Source organism: Astatotilapia calliptera, chromosome 1 (genome assembly GCF_900246225.1).
Source record: "Astatotilapia calliptera chromosome 1, fAstCal1.2, whole genome shotgun sequence".
In the NCBI taxonomy this organism is placed as follows: domain Eukaryota; kingdom Metazoa; phylum Chordata; class Actinopteri; order Cichliformes; family Cichlidae; genus Astatotilapia; species Astatotilapia calliptera.
In genome coordinates, this window is record NC_039302.1 from 30279764 (window position 1) to 30304393 (window position 24630).

The 24630-nt window shown below is 38.4% G+C and overlaps 1 protein-coding gene across 3 annotated transcripts; it reads right to left on the reverse strand.

Moving 5' to 3' along the window:
- Positions 1–1112: 1112 nt before the first annotated feature.
- Positions 1113–23839, reverse strand: cyld (cylindromatosis (turban tumor syndrome)). 3 transcript variants are annotated; one of them, XM_026173811.1, is made up of 17 exons: positions 23484–23839; positions 21839–22381; positions 19682–19993; positions 17824–17929; positions 17062–17163; positions 14880–14996; positions 11271–11659; positions 10632–10797; positions 10391–10532; positions 9527–9649; positions 9199–9290; positions 8127–8193; positions 5455–5587; positions 4880–4988; positions 4533–4651; positions 3978–4194; positions 1113–3578 (listed from the first exon to the last, which is right to left on the reverse strand). In XM_026173811.1, the coding sequence occupies exons 2-17, from the start codon at positions 22328–22330 to the stop codon at positions 3394–3396; spliced, it is 2871 nt and encodes a 956-aa protein (XP_026029596.1). In that variant the 5' UTR covers positions 22331–22381; positions 23484–23839; the 3' UTR covers positions 1113–3393. The 3 variants fall into 3 exon arrangements, with proteins under 3 accessions (XP_026029596.1, XP_026029604.1, XP_026029614.1); XM_026173819.1 differs by lacking the exon at positions 14880–14996; XM_026173829.1 differs by lacking the exons at positions 14880–14996; positions 17062–17163.
- Between the last annotated feature and the right edge of the window lie 791 nt (positions 23840–24630).

Consider the following 24630-nt stretch of genomic DNA (forward strand, 5'->3'; position numbering starts at 1 on the left):
GAGGTCCATCTGCTTTGATTTTATTTAGTGATTCCCCCCAGGGGCCCTGAGCTGGAGAGAGAATAACAATACTTGAGCCCATCTGTTCCCGTAGAACCAGCCCCGGCTAAATTACCACACGCTACGAGCGGCTGGCATATGCTGTGGCATAAAGCTACAAGAGGGCATTGTGCGCCAGCTGTTCTGTTGACAAATACTTATCTGGCACTTCTGAAGTCAGCTTGCTAAGCTGGTTTCAAGTTTGACTAAAAACTAAACAGGGTAAGGTGTGGAACAGGCCTCCCGTCCGGGGTGGAGATGCATGTATAATGCATGCTGCTTTATCCAGGCATATCATTTTGTCAGAGGTCGTCTGGGGAATTGGGTCACCGATGTAGACTTAAGCTGAGCATATTAGGGCAGCTAGAAGACTGCAACCAACCGAGTGTTCAAAACAGACTATAACTAATCTTTCACATTCTCCCGTAACAATAACAGGCTGTAATCATACTGTTGTTAAATGTTTATATGTCAGTGGATGATGGTAGTAATCCTGTCAGTAAAGAAACTGATCTTTCTATGCGGGGTTAATACACACTTTAAACAGTCATGAATACACCAAGGGATCTGTGGGGATTCATACCTATATGCCTTTAAAATAAATAAATGCAAAAATAAAAATTAATTAAAAGTAATAACACTGAACAAGAAAATAGATACTGACATTCATGTTTGTTAATGGCAGATGAGATGCAAGCTACAGGTACTAAAATCAGTCTTTGTGCATTTGCACTACACTAGCCTGACATAAGTGAGTTTTCATCTGATTCAGAAAGTAGTATCACATCTGTGCCATGGAATGATAGCTGTCAGTTTAAACCTAGCACCATGATTTCCTACCCCGCCCAAAAAAGCCTGGGCATGATAAAGTCTATAATGAAGCCAGCTAGCTGCATCTGAGTTGCTTTATATACACTTTAATTTAAATTAAAAAAAAATGTTTAGCATGAAAATTAATTTTAAAAATATCTATTTCTTCCCAAATTAATAGGCAAACATAAAATAAAAAGTATATATCATGCTATAACTTGCCATGTGCTTCAGCATCACTGCTGCAAATGAAGACCAAAAAACACATTAGCCTCATTTATTCTTGTTAATGTAGTTTGACACATTTAAAAAAATAAATAAATAAAGATCTACTTATTCATGTGCCAAGTTAAAAACCCTTAGTGACTACATGGCTGAAATACCAACCGGAAAACTTGCAAATTCGCTCCAACACCACACAGCATCTGCAGAAAAATTCCTACACTGGCACAAAATACACAAGACTTGACATTTCACCCTTCAAAATGGGCTTTATTTTTAACATTTACAGGAACATCACTGACATAAATTTTCCACCTGTTACATATGTCTACACTGTACAGATGAAAGAGGAAAAAAAATAATCTCAATCCTAATCTCTGCTCTGAGACTTCTCTCATAGAGAACAAGGCTCCAATCAGTGATAAGCTCCAGCAGTGCAGAAAAAGTTTGCACAGGTGTCAGAATACCTGCAACAGTGGAAACGACCACAGACCAAAATGGAAGTTGTCAGGTGGGAGGTACTTTAAAATTTGTCCTTATACGGTCACCTAATAATCACAACCTAATCCATGATTATTAAGGTGTGATTAAGAGTGTGTGTATATATATATATATATATATATATATATATATTAAAAAAAAAAAACAATCACTTTGTATTTAGATTGGTAAGCTTTTGGTTTTTGGGAATATAATGGAATCAAGGATCATCTTTTTATTTATTTTTTTCTTTACATACATTGATGCGTCAAGGTTACCAGCCTTGTGCCTCTTCATTTCCCATCATCTGTTAACTGTTCCATGTGTCACTATGAACATTCAGTAGTAGCTGCTGTTGACAAAAACTTACTTCATATAGAGTAAGAGGACAAGGAGTACCCAAAACGTACACTTTCATGAACCCTGTTTCTTTTTCTTAGAAAGGGAGAATAGTTTGTAATATGTTTAAAGTACAATAAATAATAATATTTTGATCACAACTGTTTTGTTATCTTGTGCCTGGATGGAAATATTGCAAGTTATACTTTCATTAAAGGCAGCGAGAGTCAATACCTGCTTCACCTAAATCATAGGATATCCAATGCGCCACGATGGGCAGAGAAAAGGTTTTGTAAACATAAAACATAATTTAGTTTTACTCATCAACACAATGAGTGACAGACTTAAAAACACTGCATATGAAATTCTTCACATCACACACACTTACCTTAAAGAAAACAGTCAGACTTTTCCAGTATTTCACCTCATTGACCCTATGAATGCATGGAGTGCTCCACCAATCAGCTTTACAACAGCAGCCATTGTACAAGTCCCCCTCCATGAATGTATCTGGCATCTACACTGCATTAGCAATGCAGACCATTCTTTACAACGAGAGCAGAGGAGCAAATTTGTATTCTGTAACACAAAACCGATGTCTCCCGACCGACAAATTAGCACTCACTGTGACTTCAAATGGGGAGGAAAATAAAATAAAAAAACAAAACCTAAATGTTTCCTGATAGGTTCGCTTGGGGATGATGTAAAAGGTGCAGCATTAGTTATGCAAGTATGCAGTAAAACGTGAGACTTTTACAATGGCTACATCTGTTTCTGCAAAACATACTGTAAAGACACTTACACAGTTTGATGGGAAATTATGCAAACCTGTTCACAAAGAGCAAAGAGTCTGGTTTTGATGCAGCTGCACAGTAGGTTGACATCTATACTGTTGATGTTACTACCAAGACTATGCTACTTAGGTATTTTACACAGAAGCGTACAGGTTGGATGAGGATTTGCACACTGCATTACTTCCTTAATGTGCGTTATGGAAAGCGCCCAACATTTTCAGTGATTAAGAATAGCAAGACTCCTCTTTTCTTAAGGTAAATGAGGTGAGCAAGGTCTTCCCACTAGTTCATTGTGTTTTTGTTGCACATGTTTTGTCAGTCACTACAACGCAACATGCCCTCCCGCCCATTATCTCTTTCCTCCCTCAACAGGGAGTGATTCCTCATAATGCCTACATTTGCTTCATCATCCACTACCAATGCTCAGCTGTGAGACACAGGGAAGCTACATAGGACTACATGAAGAACACAACACTTCAACTAATGCACAGTGCAAATAGGCTTCTCCCCCTTTCTTCCATCTCTCCAGCCTCCAGAACCAAACAGGCATTGAGGAGAGTAAGAGGGGAAAGGATTAATTCTGGACAGTGCCCCTACTGGCAGGCAGCTGTTCTTCTTTTAGTTTAATTTTTGGTCTTCCTGGAACTTTTCTGCCTTGGGGAGGTGGAGTGACTAAGGAGCAGGAGGGTAGGGTTCTTGGGAGAGGGTTCTACTTGTACAGGCTCATCGTCGGGCTCTGGTACATGCACATATAAGCATCACACAGGAGGCGTCGGGCCTGGCCCTGGATGCTTTTGGGATCAAGGGTGTGCAGCTCCTCTGGGGTCATTTTCAGGTAGGCTTCCACTTCCGGACAGGGAGAAACTTGCGGGATGTTGAAACCATTCTGCCCTCCTGAAAAATCGCAAGCGAGGTCATTAGAGACAGCAGAATGGACACAACAAAGCTAGGTCATGACTAAAATACCTCTTCAATTTTAATTAAATGCAATCACTATTAGTTGATTTTTTACAACGACGTCCTTAAAAAAAAGGTGAAACTATAAAGCTGTTATCAAGTTACCAGTGAACAGTAGCACAATCTCATAAGAAAGCAACTAGAGGGTAATTAAATATTTCTTGGCATCTTAACAAACAATTGTTTGCTTATTTGTATAAATAGTTTTTAACTTATTGTGGGTCGTAGTTTTGACATTAAACAAAGAAGATGTTTTGTTTTTTTGTTGTTTTTTTTAAATGGTAGTAACTTCAGTCAAAATTTACAAAAACGACATCAACAGGCCATCACACGCACCATCACGGTCGGCCATGCTGTCGAAGAAGAGCCAGGCTGAATCTGCGCTGCCATACTTGACGAAGGCCACGTAGTGACTGGTTTCGATGCACAGCACGGCGAACAGCTCCATCCTCTGGCGGGGAAAACTGCCCTGACGGCCTGTACTTTCTTGTAGCTCCTTGGGAATGGACAGTTTGCCGTGTCGATGGGCTTTTCTCCTCGGATGGAGGTGAACCTAAATCAGTACAAGCACATATGTCCCGCGTCATACACCATTTGTTACACTGGCCTTTTAGTGACAAACAAAAGATGTTAAACATGTTATTAGAAATATTCCACAGTTATTTAAGAAATATATAAAGGAGATTAGAGGAAACAAAAGTCTTCCAGGAATCCTACTGCCATACAAATTATTTGAAAAATAAATAAATAAATACAAAGAGTTTGTTAAACTTAACACTGAACCACTAGGATTTCTTTGGATTTGGCGCCACCAAATGGCTGATTCTGGCATAGACTTTAAAACTTGTTTCTGGTTGAAGTAATGCTGCAACAACGCCTTGAGTTATTTACCTGTGTATTGCACTTTTCACAGAACTGTTTAATCTTGCCAGCAGTGATGTCCCCGTCCTCATAACAGTCTCGGCACTCGTAGAGAGCCAGGCCTCCGCAGATACGACATTCCCTTGGAGCTGGATAAGAAAACACAAACCTTTGGTATAGTGTGTTGGCAGTGATAAAGTTAAATTCTTCAAAAAATTGAAAGCAGACTGGAAAGCAAGAAAAATTGGTTCCTTTATCTCAGCTGAGCTGAAGTGACAACTGAGTGGAAATTCAATACCAAATGCCACATACAGCTTTGAATCACCACTGACCAGCACATTACAGACCTAGACTGGACATAAATATTAGCTACTCACTGTCTTCAAGAAGATCTGTGATGTCCAGTTCCAAGGAGGGGAAAATTTTGTTGAACATTTTGAAGTCTTTGCCAAAGCGGGGCATTTGGATAATTAGGCAGGAAGGAGCCTAACAGAGAAAGAGAACCCATAGGTGGTCGTCTATAAATGTCCAAGTCATAAAATAGGAACTGAGACTATCGTGCTACAGACGAATAAGAGGAAGTCTTTCCAACAACAGGAAAGAAAAAGAGGTTATTAAATACATAATATACGGTATAAACTGTGTAATCGTTAATATCTGGAAATATATGTCTTATTTTAAAGGAAAGGTGCAACTTCTATAGCACATGCTGGAGTAAAACTGAAAAACGTTTCTGGTCAAGTAAATTAAACACTCCAAAAACATTTATAAATAAGTACATGCCAATGTAATATTTCAGTTACAACCTCTTAATTCAAACTCTTTTTTTCTTTGAATGTTTAAAAAAAAAAAAAATTAATTAGTATATAAAATGTTTTTAGACTTGCAAAAAAAAGTTTTCAAACAGTCAATGCACTATAATATCAAACTTTTGAAAATAATTCAAATAAACCTCTGCAAACTTTAGGTCGCTGTTGATGAAAGACCATTCCAGGAGCTGCTGGATGGTGGGAACTCCGACCTTGTCCTTCTTATCCATGAAGATCTGGTAAAAATAACAGTCTTGGACCTTTTGACCTGCTGACCTAGAAAACAACAGCAAAGTCTTTGTTCAATGATCTTCCTTCCTCAAGGGAAAAACTAATTGTGTACAGGTCTTGGAAGCTCTTCATGAACTGTGCGCTTTTTCCTAAAAAATGATACAGCAAAGAGCAATTTTTACTTATACAAGCTGAAAAATACCAGTACCAATATTTGTAACAATTTATAAAAGAAGTAAAAATAGTCTCAGAATTTGTGAAATATGAGCGGGAGGTGAAAGATCAACATAAACAGAAAATTTTAACATGTTTTTAAAATCAGGCTGTTTGACATTTAACAGCTCAAAATTTAACATTTGTTTCACTATATCTGCATGTCTCTGACACTGTAAAATCAGATTAAAGATTGTCAGCAGCATTCATTCCAAGTTCGGCAACTTGTAATGACACAGCTTAACAATTCATGTACAGCAAAACAACAGTCATAAATGATGACATCCAACTCTTTAAGTCATATAGTCTGCTCATCGGAATTTCAAAGATTTGTAAATAAAACCGCAACATTAGCTTTCAGTCTGTCAAACAAAATTCCCACAGTCCAACCACTTTGCCCATGTTGTAACCCATAAAGGTTCCAGTGTCAAGAACTGTGGTATAAATTTACATATTACAGATTTAGACACATGGTTTAGTGCTGTTGTGACTATATTTCCACTGTCTGGTAATGCACTGATAATCAGGGGGAAGTTCTTTATGGCACATCATAACCCTAACCTTTAATATTATTTTTGTGTGAAAAGTACTGAATTTTTTTTATTACCATCCCTAACTAATTCTTTACAAAAAGCAAAGTAATAACATGTTTTAGCAATTAAAGACTGTTTAGATGGAGGGATGGTGCTTTCTGGATGTTTTTTGTTTAAGAAATGTCATTTAAATGACTTTGAGCATAGCATGGTTGTGGGTGCCAGACAGCCTGGTCATAGTATTTCAGAAACTATGGCTCTATTGGGATTTACCCACACAACAACGTCTAGAATTTACAGAGAATTCTTTGGAGAAAAAAAAAAAGAAAATATTCAGTGAAAATCAGTTCTCTGGATAACAATACCTCACTGCCAGGTCTCTCTTGGAAATGAGATTTTTAATCTCAATGAGATTTTTTACCTGGTTAAATAAAGGACTAATAACTTATGTCAGAGGTCAGATGAAACTGCTTCAAGTAGGGATGCACCGATACCGATACTGGTATCGGGGCCGATACTGTAAAATGTGTGTGTACTCATACTCGTAAAAGTTAATCGATACCATGAACCGATACTAACTTATTTCATTAATCAGAGGGTGGCTTGTCATTTTTGTTGTAGTTTTTTAGATTGGCCACTAGGGGGACATCCCGCGCTAAACAGGCACAGGGTTAGACGAGTCAGACTGGCAGCACCAGATAAAAAAAGAGAAACTGGAGGCTGCTGTAGCTAGGCTAAACAAAATGTCAGTGTGGACCAGAACAGCCAACTTTAACTCAGGTTTTGGAAAAGCGATGAAAAATGTCAAGAGAAAATCCACGGGCAGTTAAAATAACAGAGGCTCATTTTATCGCTCTGGATGACCAGCCAATGCCAGTCGTGGAAAACATAGGATTCTTCTCAGCATACTCAAGCTGCGATATGAAATTCCCAGCCGCCCACACATCAGGGAGATAATGGTGCCAAAACTTTCTAAAGAGGTAAAGACAAGCAGTGTGTGCGCGATGTCAGTCCTTGGTTTAACGGCAAAGTGGACTGATGATCCAGATGGGGAGTTCGTTCGTCAATGCCAAATACTTTCGTTATTTTGTTTGTTTGTTTACAATATGGAAACTCTGCAACAATTGAAAAGTTTATTTTATTCTCAAACCTAATTTGTATTTATTTTATTCCAAACAGAAGTGTTTATTTATTATTCCGAAAGCTCGAGACAGTGCCGGTTTGAAAAAATTGGTATTGTTGCATCCCTAGCTTCAAGCTAATAGCAAGGACCCAGTAACTCAAATAACCACTTGTTTAAACCAGTGTATGCAGAAGAGCGTACCTTGGTAGCCTAGAGTTCTAGACAACACTAGAGGTAACACTTTTGTCACTAAGAATGGGAAACCAATGCTGCTATCCACAAAGGTTCATCAAAACTGAGTAATAGAATATTACTGATAAGTTTTGTTTTTTTTAAGTTTACAAGATTCACATGGATGTCTAGCTGACAAAAAATGCATGAAGATTGTTGATATCATGTCAAAACAAGTCAACATCTTGGAAGAATTTTTCAAAATGTATATAGTATATTAACCAAGTACTATCAAGGTGTATCTAATGAAGTGGCCAGTGAGCATACATTCTCTCCATGGCTTAATCAGTTTTCTTCTTGGTGTTTGAGACAGTCACTTTTGGAGTAGTAAAATATTTTAATTTTACAAAACCTATCAGTTTGGGTATTTTCTGTTGGTATTTGTTTTTTTTAATCTTGAAAAAAAAAAAGTAAATTACATAAACCTGTATTTCCTTGGAATTTACAGATTTTCACATTTAGTTGTAAGTTACTTGGCCTTTACCTTAGCTTGAGCAACGGATCCACCCTCAGTATGTGATGGAAAAGGATATTGAGGAACTCCTCAGGATCTGCAATGCAAAATTAACTGAAATGAGTTTTGAGGCAATATTTCTGCACAAATGCCACCATAAACTGTTCAAACTATGAGTGTACGTATATATAGTATATTAATGATTTGGTATGTAAGTGTCTTCTTTTTTTATAGCATTTATTTTGAAATTTGTCACATAAAATCTACATCCTTAGCCAGACACAAAAGCAATACTAGTAGAATGGACACTCTTTCGAGGATGCCAATGTTCACATTTTGGACAGAGAGGACCGATGGTTTGAAAGAGGAGTGAAAGAAGCCATCTATGTCCACTGTGAGCGACCATCTTTGAACAGAGGCGGTGGTTTACGACACCAACTCTCTGCCATCTATAATCCAGTTTTGAGTTCTCTCCCCAGACGCCTTAACGCCCACTCACATCCTGGGCCATCTGACCTCAGGAATTCGCATGATAAGGTGGGGCCAGGTTTCACAATGAGCTCACCCAAAACCCTGGCTGATTGGGACCCACACCCATTTTTACACCTTGGCTCAGGCGATTAGAGGATCGTCAGTGGGGTCCTTTTGTCCCTCTGTGGGGGGGATACTCCCACTAGGTTTAAATCTGGGACTCCCCACCATTTGACCTTAGAACTGAAGAAGCTTCTCGGATGAGATTTGAAACGCCTTCAAACAATTTAAAGAAGTCCAGACACTTTTCTTTACAAGCTCCTTTGACTACTAGTAGAATACTAATAATTGAGACAACTTCCAATATCAATTTCCAAACCCATGATAATGAGCACAAGGTAAGTCAAAGGAGCTTGCAAAGAAAAGCGTCTGGACTTCTTTAAGTTGCTTGAAGACGAGAAGTTCTTCAGAACTGAAGAAGCTTCTCGGATGAGAGGTGAAACGTCTTCAAGCAACTTAAAGAAGTCCAGACGCTTTTCTTTGCAAGCTCCTTTGACTACGATGACCTGGATGACTGAGAACCTTCACAGACATGAGCACAAGGTAAAAAAAAAAAAAAAAAGTCTCATACCTTTTTCTTCAGATGTAAATCCAGAAGCAGCTTCTACTTTCTCCAAGATCCTTCTTAGCTTCATAACTTTAGTGGCACAAACATATCCATGTCTAGAAAACAAAGTGGTCTAAATACTCCAATACAGTTTAGCAAATACAACTACAGTTTAGCTTTTCAGAAGCAGTTTGCTTCACATCTAAATTCAGGTTTTGATGGATGGAATAAAAACGTCTTCTTTTATTTAAATGTATGAGCTCTAATTTAAAATTGTTCAGCACTGTTCCAACACAGACTTACAATACTGCAAGAGTTAAATACATGGATCTGAGTATCTTTTAAGACTTACATGCGAAGAGGGTTGACTATCTCTGTACGCAGCAGCTCTTGAGTCTCTCTGTAATATTCTACGTCAGTCTTTGATCGTGGCCTCAGCAGAACCGTGTCCAGTACAGAACTGAAGGAAAACAAACTGCAAAGGACCACCAAAGGAATTAAAATGAATGTTGCCTGTTAGCTAATTGCCATACAATGGTTGTCTTTGTTTACTAAAACAAACAGACCCAAAAGTATCACAGTTGGAAATATAACTAGCTTGATGGCTGTTTATCCGCAAACAAGAAGATATTTTCTGATAGTAAGATGTTCAGATGTTTCATTTAAATTTTAATCTAAACCTGGAACAAAAAGAAAAATAAAACAAAAAAACTGAAAAAATAATTCACTAAAAGCTACTGGTCAAATATCCATTTTCAACATTTGTATTAAATCATGGATACCTAGTTGTAAAACTTCATATGATGCACATAACACAATTTGTTCACTTACATTAGTGTCCATTTTGTTAATTAAGCATCACATGTGAATCTTGGACCTTCCTTACTGTCTACAGCCCTCAGACTGAATTTAATAACTACAACAATAGTTCAAGCACTATTACAGGAATTTCTACTATTCTGGATTGACTGCTTCACCTAAAATGACTGTTGACAGAAACTGCTATATAACTATCTCCCAGTCAGCTCACAGCTGGAGCTCATCCTGGTCAAAGCTTTAAAATAAAATAAAAAATCTATTAAGTTACTGCTTTAAGGCAAAGGCTGGTGAGGCTCTGTGCAGTCAATCGATAATTAAAGTGCACATAGGGCAATAAAACAAATTTCATATACTGTAGATAAAAAAGTATTTACCCTTACACCTAAAGAGTACTGACCAGAAGAGGGTTGAATCCAGGTAGCAGGAGTTGTAGTGACCCTGAATGCCTTTCTTCTTTCCCACCATGACATCCAGGCCATCATTTTCTGTGCGTGGAGGTGTGTTCTCATGTACCACCTCACTCAGGTAACCCCCAAATGCTGCAGAAAATACACATAGTACAAGTTTAAGCACAAATTTTGTGAGACCATTAGTTAAACTAATCATTTTAATTATTGATATACCTCCAAATGACTCACCAATGGAGTTGCAGCGCTCTATGGGATTGGAGGAATGGTGAAGAGACGGGAAACGGGAATCGGGCCGGCAGCACTTCAGCTTCACAAACAGGGCTTTTTTGGGGGGACAGGTGAAATAACGTGTGCCTTTGAATGTGCCATCAGTGCAACCAGGGCACTCTTCTTCCTGGAATTACAAGGTCATGTGATTAAATTGTTGCAAGGTCCTACAAACATGTACTCTAAAAAAGTAACATTTTCTTTAACTCCAAACGTCTGGGAACCAAGGACTGCCTGATCGTGTACTTCTTGACAATAATGTGGCTGTTCAGTATCTGATAAACTGAATTTCATATACCTAGTCTATATAGAAGTCAGTTAGTATGTGTTAACCATATGCATACTGTCTGTCTACCAATATATTATTTACCAAGGCAGTGTTTGTTCAAATTGTTTGCAATGATAACACAATATATTTACACTATGCGCAAAATGGCAATAATATGAGTTGAGCTCAGGTTCACGACAGACAGGAAATGCAATAATAATGGGGGAAGGGTAGGACAAAAACATCAACAAATTAATATACTGCATAATACTGGCAAGACAAGCAGTATCTCTAATTCCTGTCCCTAATTTTACATCTTTGTGTCGTCTCACCAGCTCCAGACCAGCCAGAGGCTCCAGTAGGCCAGGAGGCAGACCCACCCAACGGATGACACCACACAGAGGAGGGTTCTCTTTCACCTCTACCAGAGACCCCACCTCCAAACCTGGTTGTCCTCGAGGAGGTGTTGAAGGCCGTGGCGAGGGAGGAGCAGCAGAAGAAGGGGACTCTGATTGCTCTCCCATCACTGACTGAACAGAGAGTGACAGGGGTCCATGGCTCATGCTGTCAATAGGCCCAGGCTTACGATTGAGACTGAAGGGCAGCGAGTGAAATTTGTTGTCGCTGGACAATGAGCCAGAGGGTGGGGCCCTGGATGGTGGAGAGGACTGGTTGAAGTCAGGGGGTGTGTCAGTAAGTGACTTGGCGGGGTCCTCCCCAACTGCATGAGAGAAAACAAAACCCAAAAGTTAATATGTTTTTTAAAAATATATTCTGTAGGCTGTGTGTAGGGCAGAGACTGTAGAGCGGTCTTTAGGGAGGAAAACTATAAATGCTTGTTTTATTCCATTTTTACCACATGCAGCAGATCAGCAGATGGTTTCAGATGGTGATGAATTACTACATGGTAAACACCATTTTTACAGCATCTTTGGGCATTTTCACACAAGTGACGCCAAAGCTATCACACATCAGTGATACATCAGTAGCACGTGGAAACAGTAGAGATCAACCATTAAGAGTCTTTTCATGACCGAACTGATTTTTACTGTTATTTACTGATCAAACTCTAAGAAATTTGTAGTAAAAATGCAGTAAATGGCATCTTTTTCTGAAAATGTAGGTTCAGGGAACTTTGAGACACATGAGTGCCAAAGTAGTGCCATCTATTCATTTATTTTGCTGACAATCTGTAAAAAGAAAATAATAGAAGTAATTCTCAAATATTGGACCCATTGATCAAGCTGAAGAAAACATGAAAATGAACAACAAAAGCTTAAATGGACCAGATATTTGTTATTTAAATGAGAAGGAAATACCAAAATAAGAGGCATCTGTGAAAGGGTATACTGTTGAGTAGATACTGGCAAGCAGAAATAATTATCTGTGTCTTTTAGACAATTGTAAAAAAACAATTGTCCATTGCTGAGCAATATTCTATATGGTGTGAAAATGCCCTCAGCTGTGGTATGAGGTTAAGTAATTGGATATCATTCAATCAATTTACTGGCAGAATCAAGTTACAGATTTTCCATATGTCACAGTGAGTCAGCTTTATTTGATAATATTGAAAAAAAAAATCAAGTTGTGAACAAATATTTCATGAAATGAAGTACACAAGGAAATACTGTACCATTAATTCAAACCATGTGTTTGTGAAATGGGACTTTTCAGATGAATTCCCTATGTTCAGGACAGTTCAGTCACTATGTAATATCTGATGCAAGCTGGAGATTCTGGTAAAGCCACCGCAATTTACATCTGCATTTCCACTGCTGTAAATATAATGTTTCATGCAAATCCTTGAACAGTGAATGACTTGAATGACTGAAAAGCTGAAAAGTGGAACTTTACACACCATCTTTTTACAGAAGTGGGAAGTTACTGAATTTATTCCCCACTACCCTTTACAATGTTCAATATACACAGCCCTGTTAGAGGACTTTGACATTTGTTTTCTTGAAATTCAATATGGAAAACTGAGTAATATAAAGAGCATAACATAATAGAAGGCCACTTAGGTTTTAGCCATTTTAGTTATAAAAATTTAGTTCAGTATTTATTATCTATGGATTTTATTGCTTTTGCCACCTAGGGTGCCCGCTGCACAACAACCTCAAACAATCTCTAATAACGTGACTTCATAAACCAATCTCACAGTTTCATTGCCCCTCTCTGAATGTTTTTAACAAATTGTTATCCTCTAAATTGTAACATTTGTTTCTCTGTAATAAACAGACACCATTGCACTGTGGTAACATAGCTTATCCAGAGAGAATAAACAACAAATACATGTTTATTCATTGTGCCTCTCTGAATTTTAAATGTACCAGTGATTAAAAAAAAGTGCGATATAACCAGTGCTGACTGAATTGTCATGACAGAATGCAACTTCAAGCTTGTCCATCTCCAAATGAACTCTTCCTGTACTGAAAGAACCACAGAAATGTGTAACCTTGTCTGCTGACTTTGATACAAATGAGAGCACCAGTGCATAAAAGGCCCAAAATATGCAGGGTAACCCTGAGGAAGATGAAAATGATTACACATTCACAGGATGAGTAAGCAGTTGTGAAAATGGCACATCAGCTATTTGTGACTGTCCTAATTTCAAACAGCATGTGAAATTACCTGAACTAAATGCATTACTGAAATAACACAGAAGGTTTTCAAATATTATTTTGCCATGACACGGCAACATCACAAACAGCTATAGACAGCAAATTCTGCTTATGATTAGTCCAAATTTGCCATGATATTTAGGCACATTATCACCTTTTCCTGCATGTCTTTTAATCTTATTTATATTTTCTTTTACTTTGTGATTCTGTCACTGGATCCAAGGACAATAAATATTCTTAAAAAATTTATTCACAACTGCTAGTGATGATTGGTGATGAAACGAGCAGTGGAAGAAGAACAAAAACAATCAACTTGTTTTCCTACACCATGAGAAACACATAAACAAGACAACAATCTGACAAAAATTAGCCAAGTCTGACTCCACAAACCTAATCTTTTACTAATGCTTTTGCTGGCAAATGTGCTGAACCACCATCAGTAGCAAAAAACAAAAATATCAGAAAGGTAAGGAGTCATTTGCAGCACAAAGCATCAATAAAAGCCTTTAGAAACACCAAATAGCTCATGCAGGTAGAATACCACAAAGAAACACTGAAATTGTGAACAGGGACAAGACTACTGGAAAAGTCCTTACAGCAAGCTACTGCAGCAAACTACTTCATAGTATTGCTCTGTATAAATAGTGTTTACTTAAATCTGGTTGCAATTACTTTTTGTTACCAGAACCTTGGGAAGGGGGGGAAACCTCACAGTTATCCTTCTTTTGCAAAATCAATCACATAACATTTTTTTTTGCCCCAAAATTTATGACTCGGAACTCAAAGACACTTGAACAAATCCACTCTGGAACTGTTTTCCTTTCGTTTACATTTTTAGTTTTTCTTGGATAGCTGCAGATAACCAGGACAGAGCGGGGAAATTACATGCAGCACAGGCTCTGGCCAGCAATACATTGGAGCAAATTGTGGCAACTGTTGTTTTGATTAGGCACCGTATGAATAAAATGCAATTGAATTAAATCAATAAATCAAATGAGTATCCAGTGCTCAAGGCTTACGGTACCTCGAGGTATTCATTTAGCAGCTTTGAAACGTCGTTCATCAAATTCTACAACATTCTCTTTATATTACCCGTACTTCACGGCATACATTTGATGGACCCGTTTATTTATGGCAACTCACAGTACCAGAGTGTGAATGTCTTTTACTATAGAGGGAATGTGGGAATGGAAACCCTTATTTTGCAACTGTAAATGTATTAAAGCTCTGCAGTACCTCAGATTAATATGTAGTTTGTAAACAGTAGCTTGCCTTTAAGATGGTGACATCCCATGAGTACTTTTTTTTTCCCCCTTTTACCTTCATCAATGTACCATGTGCTTTTGGATTTGGGCTGGGCTGGGGGATCAAGAGAGCTGCCATTTAAAGTATAGTAAAACTCAGACTTGCTTCTACTGCCACACTGATGACCTAATCCTGTAAATACAGCAAGTACATGAAAAGAGAAAGTACAGAGAGATAAGCATAATGTGCACGTGTGCACACTGTACCAGTGTATGTGCTTTAACTTCTCTCACCATGTTTCAACACTGAACAAAGGAAACAGGCATCTACAACTCTAAGGAAAAGATCAATCATGAACGGCAACAAAAAGTTGAAGAGCAGGGTGAGAGGCACTGCATTCACATCAAGTCAACTTAAGCAATCTGTATTATTTTCTTTTATGTGGGACTTCCCGACAAAACAAAGGTATCATCCCTGATTTTACTCATCTAAAAATATTATAAGCTTCAACAATAATTATCTGCAACAAATAAAAGACAGCCATAACTGGCTTATATAGTGTATGAAAAGTGGAAATGTGTAGGATATTTTTGGCTTTACAACCTGGCAAATTTGATGGAATGCCCCTTTAAAGTAAACCCACTGTGATATTCCCATAGAATAAAAGTAAAACCTCATCCATTGGCTTGTGAACTCCTGTTTAAGATGAGCATTGTTAGGATTTTGGGGTTTTGAAACCAGATGTCATGAGCAATGACATCTGGTCTATCTAAGATCTTTTCTGACATATTTACACTATGGATGTTCCTCAAAAGACTTTGTGTCTAGAAGACTAAAATCCTTCAACATTTAAGACTGAGACTTTCTTTGCATCAAAATACTGTAGAGCAGCTCTGGTAAACACACCTGTCATCTGTTTACTTTCTTCCTTACTCATTTAAAGCTTTCATTTACAGACAGAGCAAGTCCTACAAAGACAGCGTGTTAATGATCAAAAAGCTGTTAAGACCACAGTCACCAAGAACAGCATTTATAACACACTAAACCATAATGGATTGAAATCTTGAAACGCCTTCAAGGTCCTAATGCTCAAGAGGGCATATCTACAAGCCTGTATGGCTTTCTAAATGTGATCTAAATGATTCAGAACAAAGTGCCATGGTCAGATGAAACCAAAATTGAGCCCTTTTTGATTGGAGGAATAGTAAGACCCACAGAACAACATCCCCACAGTCAAGCGCAGGGTTAGAAACATTATATTTTGGGACTGTTTTGACAGAACAGTGAGTACAGGACAACTTCACAGTATTGAGGGGCCATGTTTTGTAAAATCTAGGACGAGAATCTCCTTCCCAAAAAAAGAACACTGAAGATGGGTTGTTGATGGATCTTCTAGAATGACAATCACCAAATTATACTGTATTCTAAAGAAGAAGCACATTAAAGTCATTGAGTTTTCTAGTCAGTTTCCAGGCCTTAGTCCCAATAGAAAAACTGTGGAGGAAGCTGAAGCTTTGAGTTGCCAAGCAGCACCCTAGAAACCTAAGGTATTTAGAGAGTTTCTGTAAAGAGGAGTGAGCCAAAATCCCTCCTAAGATGTATACAAACCTAGTGGCCAACTACACTAAACAACTTACTGCTGTCCTTGCCAGGAATGGTTTCTCTATCAAGTATGGTCATGTTTGCTTGGCAATTAAATACTAAAATGAAACCCCCAAACAATTTGAAACCGTTCAATTCTTTGTAAGTAAGGAAACTTAAAAATTCAGCATGGGATGAAATAATTATTTCCACCACTGTTTCCCTAATTTCTTTATTGTGTTACTACAGTTAAGCTCAGGGTTTCAACTACTTTAAACATTAATTTTAAGGCAGCATTTTCAATTCTTATGAGCGCTATTGACCACTAATATGGTCATCTCAGGCAAAAAGTGCTGGCTATGAGCAAGTCACTCCCACCTGTTGTTCAAAACTTCTCTTTGGAAAAGACAGCCAGTCAAAAGAACGACAGATTAAAGGGAGGAGAAGCTAAAAGCATTTTTTCAGTGGATGAACAGAAGAGTTGCATGATGACTCAGATAAGATTTTAAAAAAGGATTATTTCACATTTACATTTTAGACCAGACAGCTACTCTAAGAGAGTCCAAGAATAAAAATACAAAGCTGGAAATAACCATAAGTCCTCTTTAAGATTTATCAGCACATCAAGCTGTGGTTATGCATGTAGGTAGCTGTGCATCATAACTTAGTGCACTACCTTTGCTCTTTGGTTTGCTTTGGCTAGAGGACGACTTGTCACTGGCCGGGCCTCTGGGGGCAAAACTGTGCTTTTGGAGCCTTTGGTCCTGCATGGAATATTCTGTGAATTCCAAAAATACATCCATATTAGAGGAAATTCACATTAATGACCAGTGCAATTTGTTAACTGCATAAACAGTTAACTAGAGCATCTAACTGCTGCTTAAGGCATTCTAATTAGCTGCAAGTTATCTTGCCCCTCACTTGTCCCGCAAGCTGTAAGTAACATTTTCACTGTCAAGTATCAAAACAAGAGGAATTGGGAACCAATAAATAACACGTTTGGTTTAGGGAGACAATTTAAAGTAGTTCTACTTTGAGATAACACATATCTCCATGGTCAGATACTGCTAAATGAATGGTTTTAAAGAAAGGTGGCAAATTTGCAAATTCTTCAATGTCAATTAGTCTTGAATAGTCACCTGACTATTCAAACTTGAATACAACTTTGAACAGTCAGACAGCAGCACAGATAAGCAAATCAATATTCCACTGTGGGGAACAAAGAGCCAGAGTATCTCACTTGACTTTCAAAAACAAGTGAGCCATCAACACAAAAGGCTCTCTGTTCCCGCTGCAAGCAAAACACAAACTCAGAATGCTAGGAAGCAGCTTAGTGCTGGTCCAAGTGAGGCACAGCTGAATGTTATCAGGAAAAGAAATGCTAATGCTAGACAGTACAAACACAGTAAAAACCAGGAACAAATACTACATAACTCACCTGGCATTACGTCACAGATGGGGACAAGTCGAGTGTGTTCCAAACTGGCAAAATTACACAGCAGCTTTCCATCAAACACACCATCCCAGTCCCCGATAGGATTGTCCTGAAAGAGTTGGAGACATGACAACCTTGTAACCCTCTTAGATGCTCCTCAGCACTGGAACACTGATTAAAGTGGTGCCACACGTGGTACTTCTCCTCGTATTTTTTTGATGTTCAGCAAGGTCTGCTATATCCCACTCTATCTAAAGATTTTGTTTAAACTCGATCCTCTGTGTTATGATAAACCATAAACCATGCTCATCTCATCTTTTTCCACATTAACCATATCTTCCACCTTAGGTCCTCCTCCACCTGAAAGCTCCACTGTCTCTGCAAGTACAACCACGGTATTCTTCTTCTTCTCTAGTTTGGAATCCAGTAATATGCTTCAGAGGGATAGCCTAAGATAAGCTTGAAGCCAGTGCCACTAGCTAGAGAAGGCAGGGCGAGGCTGGACGCAGAGTGAGGCAGAGCAGTGGGCTCTCCTCAGCTGCCTGCTGGCCCTTTGCCATGCTGTTGGGTCATACAGCACTAAGTCTTTACCTCACTCCCCGCGTGACTGTCTTGCCTTTGTGTGGGAGGCTCAGATGCACCGAGTGGGCTGCTGCTGCTGCAGCTGCTGGTGGTGCTGATAACGATCAGCAGTCAAATGCCTTAGTTATGTATTTCAATCTCTCTATCACTACAATACCACTCCCGCCTGACAACAGTAGTCATAGATACCAGCTACTACAATCCAAGGCAACAAGACGCGTTCCTACGCAGTAACTGTCAGAGAAAAGAAAATAATAAACACAGGCAAGTTGTACAGCAAACATGAGTTAACTGTGATAATTACATGGAATTGCATGCAAATTCCACATGAAATTGTTTATGGATAAAAATGATGACAAATGGTAGAACATTTAAAACATTTAAAAAACATAAAGCATGAAAACTGCAGCAGAGTAGGACATTTTTTTCCTTTTCTTTTTTTATATTTTCACACCAAGTCCTAAAGTAAGAATTCCATCATGAGAGAGGATGTCTAAACTGGTAATTTTATCTGAGCCAGCAGTTTAAATCACTCAGTTTTACAGACTTCTTACTGACAGAGACTTTACCCATAGTCTGTATCAAAATAGCAATACTGACACATTTCTTTATAATAGTTGACTGAATGTGTAAAAAAAAACAAAAAAACAATGAGACACTTGAAACTGCACTGATTTTTCTTAAGACAAATTTGGAGGTATTTTAATTGGCTATTATTCAGTGGTTTACTGCAACATCCACTTGAGACTGAATTGAAATGTGTTTGACATAGCTGGCAGACGTAGTGCAACCACAGATAATAGATGGTCTGAATGTCAGCAAACATGAATGAACTGTATTCAAAGGAAATACACTATATTTTGAAATCATCATTTTCTTTCTTCTTCTAAAGCTCAAAGACAAAATATATATATATTTGTTTTTTTACTAAAATTGCTCAGTCTGTAGAAAAGGTTGTACAATAGCACATACGCATACTATACAACACATATTATTAGGCACTAAGGCATCTCAACTTACTATTACCTGACTGATAACAGTGGGCTTCCAGATTTAGCGTTATTATTTACTTCTTAAAAGAAAAAGAGAATGTTTTTCTGTATGATCTTAGAATATTATGTTGAATGTTTAGCATTTTCCCCAGACTGGAAGGTGAACAAACTGATCCTTTATTCTAACCAGCAGTTCAGAGCACTAAAAAATTTTATTGCTTGTTTCTGCATCTGTCCAGGTGTACATTTATGAATAGATTAACCCATTTAAAGGGAACCATTCTTACCATGTCAACTCCTACATAGTACCCCAAGCTCTCATTGCCGGGTAGCAGGTCACAAAAAATGATGGTGCCTCTCTCTGGTCCCTCCCTGGTCTGCACCAGGACCCTTGAGTTGATCTCCAGTGGAGGAAAGTCTTGATCCTCTTCCACCAGACCGATATTGTCTACCTCCAGCTCACCCAAAGGTTCGTCATCATCATCCTCCCACAGTTCAAGCTTGTCCAAGGCTACAAACACACCACATTCATCCTCACAGCGGAAAAGCTGGCGACCCTGGTAGGTACCTTCCGTGAAGCCTTGACCCCGACCTTCCTCCTGGGATGGGAAAATAGAGGAAAGACAATGAGTCAAATTTAGAGAGCAAGTCAAAACAGGAGCAACAGAGATGAGCAACTTATTCTTCTAATTAGGAGGCCAGTTTGCAAAACGGCTTTCTCAGCGTTCTTGAATAAAGGTGAGTCAACATCCTAGAGCTGTGAGAGCATCTGATCGATTACTGCAGCAGGAATATGACTTGACTTACTGTGATGATAAATGCAAACATTTCTAGTACAGACACTGGATGATATAAGATATTGTGCATCTTTATCCACAGGCAGGTTCTTTGGATAGAAAAACTGCTGAATCACCATTACTGCTGGCAAAGCGAACATACTGAACTCTATGTAGTTAGGAGTATAAATCAGAAGTTTATCATAAGCTTATATGCTAACTGAGGCAGCTATACTGAGGCGCAGTTTGAATGCTTTAGCTCCATCAGCCCACTCAAGAAGACAGCAGCTGGACTTTGAAGAATACAAACAACATTGTGCTGCAATAAACAAGCCTTTGTACTGTATTTAATTATTGTACTGCATGTACAGTCCAGAATGAATAGCCTAGTTCAAAAACTCAGATTTTGTGATGAGATTAAAAGGAACAGAATTAAAATGTTGACCTTATCTTCTTACAATCGAACCAGTTTAAACACTGCATCTCTGTTTTAGCCTTGTGTAAACGGTAAACAGTTATAGCCACTTCCTTTAGAAGTTTAAGTACTAGCTAATAACTTCACATCTGTTAAATAAAACCTGAAATATCTGAAAATAAAACAAGCAATATACATTATTTAATCCCACATTTTTACTCAAAGCCATTAGATGCATGATTCACAAGATTGAAGCTTTACAGTTTGTTTTTTCAGTGTTATATTTACACAAACTGTCATTATCACACTGCTTTTTAAACCAAGTGAATTGAAACAGAAGTTGTCAATGTGTGGCATCATCGCTGTAAAAGCAATACAAATGTGAATATTTTGCTTTTCATTCAGCTTCTGCAGCACTGCTGTGTACCCTCAACAGTCATCAATACAGTTTAAAAAGTCTACAAAAAAGCTTTTTTATTGTTAGCTATGCTATTTTTGTTATACATTATTTCCAAAAATAGCAACAGTTCAAGAATTCAACAGTGCTTTTGTGTAAGGAGAAGATCCGGGGATCTTTTTCCCTCCCAGTACCATATAAATGACACTGACATACTTAGACTGACAACCTACATTCTTATCTATACTCAGTTTGTAACACAACTAAAAAAAAATTCTTGAGCACTTTCACTAATCAGTGCCATGAGATGTAAGCGGAAATAGTGGTACTTCTGTAACTTATTAAGTAAGTTATTTGAAGAATAAGTGTTTTATTTGCTGGAATCATTTGCAACAGTTTCCAGTTAGCCATCATGTCAAAAAAAAGTTGCATGAGTCAAGCAAAAATCACCTGGTTTCAAACAGCACTCAAGAAACAGTTCCTGTTTTTTGTTATTCCTATTTAGTTTTCAGTTGTTTACACAGACATAGACATAATAACTGGTTTTCAAGATTTTTTAAGGTCATGCTAAAAAGTAATACATTGGTTTTAGTGATTATTTTACTTTTGCAAGCATTTGTCTCATATTAATTAGATACATGAATGAAGCTGAAATAAAACCTTTTTTAAGCCTGAAATGTTCTCATTTAAATTGTTACTTTTTTTTTTTACATTTAAACAATTTTGTCAGTCCTTTAAATTTTATTTAAACTATAGTGGTCATCTCATTTTTCATGAACAGATCAAAAATCAAATTAAGAATCTACATGATACCATGTTTTTGCAAAAATGAGAATAAAACTGAAAGAGATCTCACCAGAAGTTCCACTCCAAACCAGATTCCAGAAAGAGCTCTATCAGGAAGCAGTGAGCCTTTGAAGCGGACCACACCAGGCAGAGGTTCATCCCCTGAGCGCAGCTGGACACGCACCTTGGAACCACAGTCAATATCACGGACACGCTCTAGCCGTGACTTGTTACAGAGTAGCGCATACCGTTCCTCACAGTTAGTAATGGGGAAGAGCAATTCAGCCAACTTCTCATCCAGCTCCAAGACGTCCCGCTCATCCAGGCTCAAAACCACGTTGGTTTGGTCCAGAATACGGAGACTTTTCTTCCCCTTGCATGGGGGCAGCGTTCTTCCTAGGCTGTTGCGCTCCTGACAGGCCTGGCCAAGACTGCCACGGGGAATCCTCAGGGTCTTCTGGGGAGGCTTCTCCACTGTACACTCCTTTACAACCATGTAGAAACGCCAGTCCTCCCTGAAGCCCCCACTGGGCTTCTCCTGGCTCCACAGGGCAGAGCTCATGTCTGCATGCTAGGCAGAAGCTCCAATGTCAAGGCAACCTTGACCTGTGGTCTAAGAAGAAACGAGAAAAATTAGGAAAACCCTCCCCACAAAACCCCCGCCCAGAACACTTAAGGTTTGACCTAATAAGTGAAAGTGATGAGCTTACATTTCTGCAATGTAAATTAATGTGGTTAGACAGCTGCGGTTATGTGCTTTAATACCACAATAAGTTAAACATTAATATAATTCATAACATTAACAATATTTCTAATCTAGAAATTTTCCAAAGCACAAATCAGAACTCAACTAACAAGAACAACTGCTCATTCTGTCTAAAAGTACAATTGAGCAAAAAACAAACAAACAAAAAACACACATTGGAACAGTTTCATTAATTAGATGCAAAAAGATGTGTGATGAGCCATACTGAAATTAACCACGGCAAAACTCTGGTAAAACGGTCTTAACTGCACTGAGAGTTCAGAAAATCTGTGATCCAGTTCGCTTGTTTTGGTTTCTTCTGAGAGATTGTTGTGCTCTCATCTACATTCAGTAGACCAGTGATTTCTATTTAAAAATCAGCACTTTGTGTAAAATTACTACTTATTTCAAATTTCTAAAAATAGAGAGTGAGCAAACAGTTGACTTATTCTGACACTCTGGGTAAGACAGATACTAGTCGGGTGGATTTCCCCTGATCACACCTCAGATATGATTTTTCAACCACCCGACAGAGTCAAGAGCACACAATACTTCTACATCCGTCAATTGTTTCAAGCATGACAGCAGCTACTGAACTGCGACATTTACTCCGTCAATACGCTGTTGTTTTTAAGAGCCTGAGTAACGTTAGACCATTTTTACAAGATTTTGTAAGGCTAACGCCATACATGGCTAAAACCCAACACAGATTGAAAATGAAAGTAATTTCAAACTGACACGCGCTGACCTGCTGTGACATTGAGTTAACGGGGTCTTTCAGATGACACCTACAAAGCGATACTATGACTTGCTTTAATCATCATTTTTCCTTTGACAACATCAGCAGCGTGTCGCCGGGCAGAAGCTGTCAGTCAAAGGCCCTTTAAGAGAGGAAAGTGGCTAGCGTACATTGAGCTAAAATGCACCAGACAGTCATTTACGTCCAGTGCCAACAACACGGACACCTTACCTTTGATATGCGTGAATTCGGTTAGTGGCTACAAATGGCTGTCATTTCGAAGTCCATTCCAGTTAGACAAATGCTTCTGAAAACAGGTTAGACTGCTCCCGTAATAACCTCTGATTAGCTAAATGGACAGCTAATGCTACTATCCTAACCAGCTAAGTATCACGCTAAAGTTAGCCTAGCGAGCCGGTCAACAGCAAGAAGGCTGGCAGAAGACTGCCACCTTCCTAAGTGTACTAAAAACATTTAAATACACCTATTCTCCACGAGAAATGTGTGAAATAATACAGTGTATCGCTACATCTATGAGATATATTATTTACAGGAGACGACCACACTAAACTTAATGTATGACGTCCTCGTGTTCGCTGACAGACATTGGTTAGTCGTTTCTTTCTAAAACGCTGATTCGCTGTTTGTTTTGTCAATAACCAAGTCCCACTTTCTGGGGTTTTCCCACGGACGGCAGAAAGTGTAGTTAGGTTGGAGTGTGGCTTCCAAGGCAGATGATGCTCATCAGCTGCAGGCAGTTCAGAAATATTTATTTAAATAGAAGCAATTTTACACTATAATTATGAAATTAAAAAATTGGTATAAAATTAAATATGGCCTAAGAGTAAGAAGATTGACATTATTAATAGTATCATGTACTTAAGTATAAAATTGCTGGAGATCTGTCTGTGAAGGTTCTCAGTCTCAAGTGTTGGAGATCATTTGTAATTTTCTCAGTATAACCAAACAGGTTCGTTATATGTTCCAAGTTTTAAAGTGTCAAAGACAATACAGCCTCTCCATTGTGGTCCTGTGAGATTTCTTCTTCTTCTTTGGGCTGCTCCCTTTAGGGGTTCTCACAGTGGATCATCTGGCTCCATCTTACCTTATCCCTTGCATCTTGCTCTGTCACACCAACTCTTTGCATGTCCTCCTTCTATGAATCTTCTCCTTAGTCTTCTTTTTTTTTTTATTCCTGCTTGACAGCTCCATCTTTGACATTTTTTGTTCATGTTCATTATCTAAACTGGTCAACCCTGTGCTGTCCCTCTGATCTACTAATTTCTAATCTTGTCCATTCTGTTCTCCCCCAATGAAAATCTTAACATCTTCAGCTCTGCCCTATGCCTTTTTTGTCATTGCCACCATCTGCAAACCA

What these genes read in the sequence shown, in the direction of transcription:
- cyld (XM_026173811.1), bottom strand. Translation starts at nt 22,330, where the DNA reads ATGAGCTCTGCCCTGTGGAGCCAGGAGAAGCCCAGTGGGGGCTTCAGG. An exon ending in CATCTGTGACGTAATGCCAG is followed by an intron (nt 17,164 to 17,823) that starts GTGAGTTATGTA and finishes TGGAATTCACAG; the next exon opens with AATATTCCATGCAGGACCAA. An exon ending in AAGCAAACCAAAGAGCAAAG is followed by an intron (nt 14,997 to 17,061) that starts GTAGTGCACTAA and finishes CTGTATTTACAG; the next exon opens with GATTAGGTCATCAGTGTGGC.